Source organism: Pterocles gutturalis, unplaced genomic scaffold (assembly GCF_000699245.1).
Source record: "Pterocles gutturalis isolate BGI_N339 unplaced genomic scaffold, ASM69924v1 scaffold21028, whole genome shotgun sequence".
In the NCBI taxonomy this organism is placed as follows: Eukaryota; Metazoa; Chordata; class Aves; order Pterocliformes; family Pteroclidae; genus Pterocles; species Pterocles gutturalis.
The window spans coordinates 3,285-12,286 of NW_010126101.1; the positions used below are offsets into that span (position 1 = coordinate 3,285).

General features: G+C 41.7%; 1 protein-coding gene across 1 annotated transcript; it reads right to left on the bottom strand.

The window, feature by feature from the left end:
- Nucleotides 1-300: 300 nt before the first annotated feature.
- On the bottom strand, nt 301-8,996 carry LOC104465702 (cytochrome P450 2U1; the record flags this gene model as incomplete). Its single annotated transcript, XM_010078859.1, is given in 6 exon segments — nt 301-779; nt 1,206-1,373; nt 2,365-2,526; nt 6,236-6,865; nt 8,794-8,839; nt 8,841-8,996. Coding segments are annotated over 6 exon segments (1,341 nt in total), but the record flags the coding sequence as incomplete, so codon positions are not given.
- Nucleotides 8,997-9,002: the final 6 nt, after the last annotated feature.

The window sequence follows — 9,002 nt, forward strand, 5'->3', positions numbered from 1 at the left end:
AGAAATGTTTGGATCCAAGAATCCAGACTGATTTAATCCAACCAACACCTATGAGTTACTTACAAGAAAGAATCCTCCAAGGTTAAAAGAAGTGTCATTTAGTCATTTCCAAAATGTATTTGTCATTATTTAAGCTCAGCTATAATGTTTCTTTACCCAGAAAATGGTAATACCCTCTCACTCATTAATTCTTCTGGTATTAGATTATGTCCTTTACTCATTTGGTAAGTTAAACGTTTGCATACTGCTTTCACCAAAATAACAATTAGTATTTGCTAAAGCACTGACAGATGTTTTGGACCATTCTCCCATAATTAATTCTTTACAAACTGACAGTAATAGCTTATAGACAGAGGGGTTAAGTCCAGCAAGTTTTAATATCAAATTGCAAGCTATGCTATCAGTTCATTTGTGGAATGCAACAGCTGACAAAAAAAAATAATCTCTTTCCAGAAGTGTGAATGGATCATTCTCACTGACTATGAAAGCCTGTGCAGCTGGTGTTTTTCTGGAAAGAAAGTGACAAAATAAGCTGGAAACAAAATAAAGCTGGATTTTAAAAGTGCAGTGTTTCTTTGTTTAATCTTTTTAAATGTTATATCATCTCTTCAAAGCTATTATATTGAATGGACACGGAGCTAAAGTTAGACCAAACCTTCCCTCCATAGATGGTTTTGCAGCATTTTCAGGATACAAAAAGGTAAAACTTTGCATTAGACTTGCAAATATTAAGAACAGCTCCATTTTTGCCAACTGCTCTCCCATGCACACACGTTTACCTAAAGAACAATTAGAAGAGACGTATTACTGTTTTGATACTGTTGCTCCATTTGTTAACACACATGCAATTCCTATGCTCGCACAGCCCAAACACAGAAAGGCTCAAGCTCCTGTTAAGCTATGAACTCTGAAGCTTTTCTCTCCCATATTTGAGTCTGAGCCTTGCTCAGCTGTACTGCTCCATATTAACAGCATTTACAATCACAGCAAAAGTATTATCAAAGGACAATTCATCACTTCTAATTTCTGCCTGGAAACTGAAGACTTTAGGAACCCCACCCATTTTGCAAGCCAACAACTGTAATAATAAAACAAGTTCTGTAGTTGGTCCTATGCACAACTTTTACATCTCGTACCTCCAAGGCCCTATACCTGAAACATCACCACCCTCCCAACCAGCTACTGACTGCACATGGATATCTTACCCATTCCAAAAGGAACAAATTCCTCTTTCTTAATTAGCTGGCCATTTTCATCCAGAAATCTTGATGGTTGAAATTCATCTGGTTTCTCCCAAATGTTAGGATCTCTATGGACTGACCACAAGTTGGGTACGATCACACTGCCCTTAGGAATGGTATATCCCTGCAGCACTTCAAACAAAAGCAGAGACACAGAGGATCTGACAAGTTGCTAAAAGTAAACATAGGAGACAGACTTATTAAAAACTCACTAGAAGATGTCACAAATGATACAGATCCCTAGCTGTGGGCTGCAAACGTAGCAGAGCTTAAGGTGATCTCTGTTAGCCTGCCTGGGTCAGAATCACGCAGGCCAGAGCAGCTGGAAAGACATCCAAGTTACACCAACAGCTCCCTGCAGGGAAAAGGCAGCAGCAATCGTTAGAAATGTACTCTGCTGCACAGAAGTGCTGTGACCCAGTTTCCTCCTGTTCCTGTGCTGTCACAGAACCCCACTATAGTGAGGGTGGAGGTAAGGAAAAAGGACAAGTTTCAAACTGTTACCACAAAAGGGTTTCGAAGTGACTACTCTCATTTCAGCTTGTTGCACCTCACTATCCTGCAATCCAAAACATGTTATTTTAAAAAGCAGATCAATTCAATACTGGGGTTGAAAGCTGAGTATTGCTACCTCCCACTCACTTTAACCAGTGTTCAGATATGTTTATGAAAAAACATAGTCAATAAGATCACTTGGAGAAGGATATTTGTTATTGTTTTCTGTTGATGTGGAGCTCAAAGGTATAAAAGTCTTTCAAGCATCAGCAAACCAGTTGCTCCGAACAGATGTTTTCAGACCTCTGTTTCAGATGGTCAAAACCAGACAGCTGTTTGGGTACAAAGGTGGAGTCTCAGCTGCCAACTACCAGTAAGCACATCAGTCAACATATGCTGACCCCCAGAAAGGAAATAGCTCTAAATTAGAAAACTTCAGGATGTTAGGTCAGACATGCTGCTGAAATAGAGGAGCATCTCAAGCCTACCTGCTCTCTGTAAATGGCATTTTACATACTTAGGTTACATGTCTAATACATAAATGAGGTCTTTGTAAATTCTCACTAGATACCCCATCAGATCTTCATCCACAAAAATGCTGTATGAACAACTCTCTGCAAATGCTTACCAGCAGTTTCTGAGGCCATTCGAGGAATAGAAAGGGGAACAACCGCAGTCATCCTCTGCACTTCCATAATGGTTGCCTCTGTGAAGGGCATTTGAGCCTTGTAGGTAAGAGAGGGAACTTTGTCACGTCCTAGAACTGCTTCAATTTCTGCATGAACCTTCTCTATTCAAAGGCAGCAAGAAAAATAGAATAAAAAAATGCACAAGATGTGAGAAGACACCATCTCAGTTCCATTTGTCCATGTTTCACTGTTTACATAGATTTATCGAAAATGACTACAAGACCTGTGGACCCCTAGCTGAGCTAACTATGCCAACATAGGCCTTAAGAATGGACTCAGTTAAGAACAAAACAACCAAGCGCAGTCTTGACAACTGTCAAGAGTAAAGCCACTGAGATGACAGACATTGCTAGCACTGCTGTATTGGAAAAGTACAGGAAAAGTTCTGTTCCAGTTCCAAATATATTCATAATCTTAGTTGAAGAGTTGAACTACCCAGTAATTCGGTGAAAACATCAAGCTTCTGATCTGCATTTAAAAAATGAACAAAAAGAGACTGCATGCAGTGTGTGCGTGAGCTGGCTTCTGTCCCTGGGGAGATCCGGTTCTCAGAACCGGGAAAGGTGGTGACGAGATGGGAAACTTTTCATGCAGCTGCTTTAGATACTTCCTTCTGGATCAGGAATTCTGGTGCTGTTACTGCAAGCATTAAAGCCATTTAACTCGTTCTTGCTGTTTCCTATTTTCTGTTCACAGAACCTAAACTCGTCTATTTCCCAGTTCCCCAAAAGGCAGCAGCAGCACATGTTCCTTCCCCCACACAGCCCTTCTGCAAAGGAAAAACAGAAGTTAACGAGTTCATCTCCCCTCTCTTTCATGGGAGGCACAAAGGGTCAAAATATGTTTGCCCTCGTCATCTCATTAAAGGCTCAGCATCCTCTTCATAGAAATTTCCAAAATGCAAGATTTGCATTACCCATGTACAGGGTGATGTGCCTTTTCTTCCACGTAACCTGGAATCTGGCTACACAGCAAAAGACGGTATTGAAAGAGAAGACCTCAAAATTAACCTTTAATCAAAGATAATAAAAGTAAAATTTGGTTTTTTTGTTGTGTTTTTTGTTTTTGTTTTTTGTTTTGTTTTGTTTGTTTGCTTGTTTTAACCCTTGATATCTTGAATATTTTGTGGTTGTCCTGCTTGCCTTTTCCAAGATTCAGAACCCAGGCTGCTGATACTCTGAGTTTTTGCTCTTTTTTTCTCCTTAGCACTGATTCAAGATTAAATAAATTTCTATTTTCAGAGCAGCACTCTGAAATACCGTATGAACTGTGTTCAGCAAACAGTTACTGCCACCTACTGGGTTTGCCAAGGAAAGAAGTTCTCAAATGAGGAAAAGACAGTAAAAAAAAAAACTCGACAGCAAGACTAATGCTGCTAATGGTGTGGCTCTTGAGTATCTGCTTTGTGGGGTTTCGGTACTTTGTAAAATGACACATAATGGTCCTGCATTCAGGTATGCACGTCCATAGCAGTTTAAACGAGGAAAGTTTTCAATATAAAAACAAAATTAAGGAGACTGTCTCGGGCCAAATGTCACACCAGCATTTTATCCTGAACAACACTTCTTAGGAGTTTGTAACGATAAGTGGAACTACACAGAAAGCAGCCAAACTGCTGCTCACATCAGCAACTGCAAAAACAGAGACTTCAACAGTTCTCTGCTAACGGCATGTTGTTTGGACTGCTCCACTACATTACATAGATTTAAAAATCTCACAGATCTTCAGAAGCCAAGAACCAAAACCAAGTCAGGGAACAGACCAAACCAGACACTCCTCACTGCCTCCCTATATGCATGCACACCCACCCTTTCTCTTTTTCCATGAAAAAGCAAAAAAACTGGCTTCCACAGACAAATGCATTCTTTCTGATCTTTTCTTCTGATAGCCCTTCATTAACCTCTCCAGAAAATGTTCGCAACATTTGCTACCACTAAAAGTTCTGCAATTTAGGTATTTCCTTTAGGGGATAAGAGAAACTTATTACTGGGGGAGCGTGGGGGGTGGAGGGAAGACGCCCATACATGACTCCCCAGCAACCAGGATATGTAACAAATAGAACACTAGAAGTAAGAAAATTACATTATCTAGCTGAGTGATACACTCTGAACTACTGAGGTTATTTATATTGTTTGACAATAGCCACAGCATAAGGAAAAGGGAAATCAGAAAGGTAATAAAACTGACAGAGATCAGCAGAAGAGAGAAAACTTACTAGCACATACATGTACAGTACCAGGTAGTAGGGAAAAAAAACAAAACAAACCACAAAACTTTTCTAGATCTCATTTGTGTAATTTAGACTATATCCAATTCACGTAACTGCACATCAAGTCATGCAGTGATAACACAAAATCATTAAAGGTAGAAGAATAAGCCCATGCAATAAAATTTTATTTTTCATTTGTGCCTCCTGGACACTCTCTCCCATATACTGAACTGATGCCCCATTTTGCAATCTTTGCTCAACAGTTCTGTTGACTTTGTGCAATAAACTATGATCTTGACCTATTTACAGAGATTATTTCAGACAGATAGGTGCTGTAAACAAGTAGCTATTTGCTTATCTTCAAAGCAGCTGCACCCCGAGAAAACTTCAAAATCTCAAATACCTGACAAAAGTATTCCAAGTTTATATTTTTCTTGGATAATTTGAGGTTTACCCTTCTTCACCCCAGGTTAGCAAGAAGTCTGGGCTATTTTACTATTTTAATATTGCAACTTCTCCAACACCACTGGTATTTTTTATATTCACAAAAATCTACAAGTAATTTTCTAGAACTGTCACAAACAGTAACCAGATCATAGCATTATCAAATAATTTGGGTTTCAAGGAGTCTCTGGAGGTCATCTGATCTAAACCCTTACTCAAAGCAAAGTCATCATCCAAGTTAGATCAGACTACTCAGGGCCATACCCCACTGAGTTTTGAATACTTTGAAATTCTGTTAGCTCTCAGGGCAACCTGTTGCGCTCCTCATTGTCTTCACAGGGAAATTTTTTCCCCAGTGTCCAATAAGATTTTTCTTGTTGCAGACTGTCTTTGCTGCCTCTCTCCCCTCCACTGCACACCTCAGACGACGCTGCCTTCATCTTCTTAGCATCTTCCACTCAGGTAGCTGTAGACAGCAGAAGGTCTCCCCTCAGTCACCCTTCCTAACACTGAACAAGCCCAGCTCCTTCTGCTTCTCCTCTGGAGCCATGGCTTCCACACGTCTTTTTCTCCTCCATTATCACCAACCTACCCAACTGCCATGACTGTTCAAGACTGATGGGGAAAAGCCTTGCAATGACACTGACCAGCTGGCACCAGGGACTTAGTCTAAGTCCAATTTGCTTAAGCTGTCACTAATTTGACCTTCCTCTACAGTGGGCAGTGCTTCACTTCCCCAGACCCTGACGCTAGGCTCAAGAACCTCCCTGCTCAAGGAGGCATAAAAGCAGACCTTACCACTACGTACCTTATGTATCTTATATGACTACTATATGCCTGGAATACCACAATTGCCAAAGCTTTTGGAACATGCTGAGGTTCCCTGGAATTGTTTGGGAAAGAAAGCATCCCAACACAGAAGAAATGCATAGATTAAAAGGGTCATTTAGATAGTTAAATACATAGCACTAACTTAGAGATCATCATAGCAGGGCAGGATAGATGTCTCATTACATATCAACCTTTCAAATTGCACATACACATATACTATTTGCACTCCAAATGATGTCTCTACTGTTGCTGTTTGCTTCCATTTCTGAACATCCATCTAGAGCTTTGCAGTTTGGAATAAAACACTAGAACAAACAGAGTCTTACCTTGTACTTCTGGGTAAAGAGACATGTAGAGCAGGCACCACAGTAATGTGTTGGAAGTAGTGTCTGTGCCTGCGATGAAGAGGTCACCAATGATAAAAAATAAGTAGTCTTCATTAAAACTGCTCTCCTTGTTCTTTTCTTCTTCTGCATGGATGAAGTACATATCAATGAAGTCCCTGGGATTTGCTGCATCCAGCGTATCCTTGTGCTGTGCAATTATTTTCTTTAGAAAAGCAGTAATATCTAATTGTGTTTTCCTAACTTCCCGGAAAGGCCCAAAAGGGAGGTAGTACAGCCACGGGCAGATATTGACAAGAATCATATAGCTGTTCATGCTCAGCTCTAGTGCGCGCGCCATGTTCTTCAGCATCATCTTGAATTCAACATCTTCATAGTCGAAGCGCCTGCCAAAGGCCATGGAACAGATAACATTGGACACTGCATTGCGGATGATCGGAAAGGCATTAAATGGCTCCTTTCCATGCTTCAGCATTTCCTCCTTTATAAACTTCAGCTCCTCAATGATTTTAGGCTCTAAGCTGTGCCTTCCTACTCCAAAATGACGCAGCGTTGAGAGAGAGAATTTCCTCTGTTGCTTCCAGACAGGGCCGTAAGGTGCAAAAATAACACCTGGAAAAGAAAGGGAGAAAGAGTCTGAAACCAAAATCCTGTCCCTCCTCTTCCCAGTCAGTGAATTGAATGTAACAATTACATCAATAGTCTCCTTAGTCTTTGCAAGACACTAATAGATGGAGAAAAGGTACCGCAGATGCTTTATTATAACTCTGGGACATATGTTAGCTATAGCTTTTTCTCCTCAATGTCCTGAGACACACTTTCCTTCAGTGAGGCAGAACAGAAGCTCTTAAAATGCAAACTGGTTTGCATTTCTTTTCCCCTTCATGTTATACAACTGCTCAATACTATTTGCAGGTGTACACATTTGTATTACAAGCAAAGTTTTTCTTTAACTATAACAAAACTACAGGATGCGCATGCTGCAAACAAAAAAAAACTGGGAAGGGTGAAGATGGGTTCAGAGCCACCTGGCAAAAACCTACTTGATTTGCATCTCAGCAGTTTTGATGCCTCTAGGCACATGTTATGCACGATTGTGTCATTATGAAACCCTCAGCTTCAAATATAAATATCGCTCATTTACAAACAGAAACATCTCTTTTGCTGAATTAACAGACCACAACAGAGATGCTGCAGCGTAACAAAACATACAACCTGCTATTTCTAATGTACTCCACGGTTAACCTGAGAAAGTTTAAAGACACCAAAACACAGGCTAGTTTTGCTTTTGTTCTTCTAGTGACCAGAACATTACAGAGAGTCAGAACATGACAAAGGGTCAGAACAAGCTGAGAATCATCTGAACTTCATCTTCTCTGCAGGAAGACATTCCTTGACTATTCAAATGTCTGTTCCCTGGCACTTTAAAAACTTTCCAGATCCCCCTTCCCAAGTAACTTTTCACAGTAGCACTGGTGTCCTCAAGAAGGGTAGGTGAAAAAGCAGGCTTCTTTGGGGCTGAATTTGGCCAAGAACCAGCTCGGGGTTTTCACGGTTTGTGGCTGGGGTGGGGAAGAAACATGAATTTCCTGGAACAAAACAACATAATCACTATTTCTATCCCACAACAAATATCTCCAAAACAGACTACACATCCACAATCTCTTCCCCTTTCTGTCATTAAGAAAACTAGTTTTAGGATACAAACACCTTCATAAAAGAAAACAGATATACTGTCTTGAATGTAAAGACGACTCTCCCAGCCACCCGGGAGGGCTAACACCAACAAACTCATGCTCAGAGTCTCTCCAGCTGTCCTGTGCAGGGCATGGCTGTGCAGTACGATGCCTTCTGAAGCCCTGAAACCCCAAACAACTACAGAATACTAATAATTGATTCGCAAATTGTGTAAGAATAACATAGAAGACAGATTAAGAAGAAAGAAGAGCATAAAGTCAAAATAATAGAGATAAGAAAACTGCCAACTGGATCACCGCCAGACAACAATAATGGAATAGTACTTCACTGGTCTCAACGAAAATCTCTGCATGACCTGAAAAATCAACGTACTCCTGCTCTTAGCCGTTGCTAGCTTGCTAAGAACTGGGGAAACACACAGTGACTTCATATCGCTGCCAAAGGATTTGGAATTTCTTCTCCTGATAAAGCTACCATGAGAAAGCCCCCAGGTGCCAGACTAGCTGTTCATTAAATCCCTGCACAAACACAGCATTCCCTTCACAGTAAGCAAAGGGATCAGGCATCTCAGTCGTGACGGTGTCTGTTGTGCGCTGAACTTCACAGGGATGCTGCACGTCCACCTCGGGGCAGGGCGAGTTTCTCTCTGTCTGCTTTCTGTCACCAGCAGGGCAAGAGACCCACACGACGAGCAAAACGCAAGTAGATAGCTCAGTCAACAATTCACAACCCTTATTTATCCATCTCAGCGCAGCAGCCACCAACCCGAAGGGCTCCTGCTCAGCATTGCCCCGGCAGCCCCCCAGGCGGGATCCCCGCAGCCGTCCCCGGGGAACCCTTACCCTTCTTGCGGGTGATCATGAGGACGATGGGGACGGACGGACGGTACGCTGAACCCCTCCGCCTTCTGCACCAGCGCCTCCCGCACCGCCCCGAACGTGTTGAGGACGATGAAAGGCCGGCTGCCCACGAAAAGCCGGAAAACGCTGCCGTACATCTTGGTGAGGCCGGTGAGGAAGACGTGAGGGGAGAAAACGGGGGAACCCCGGCC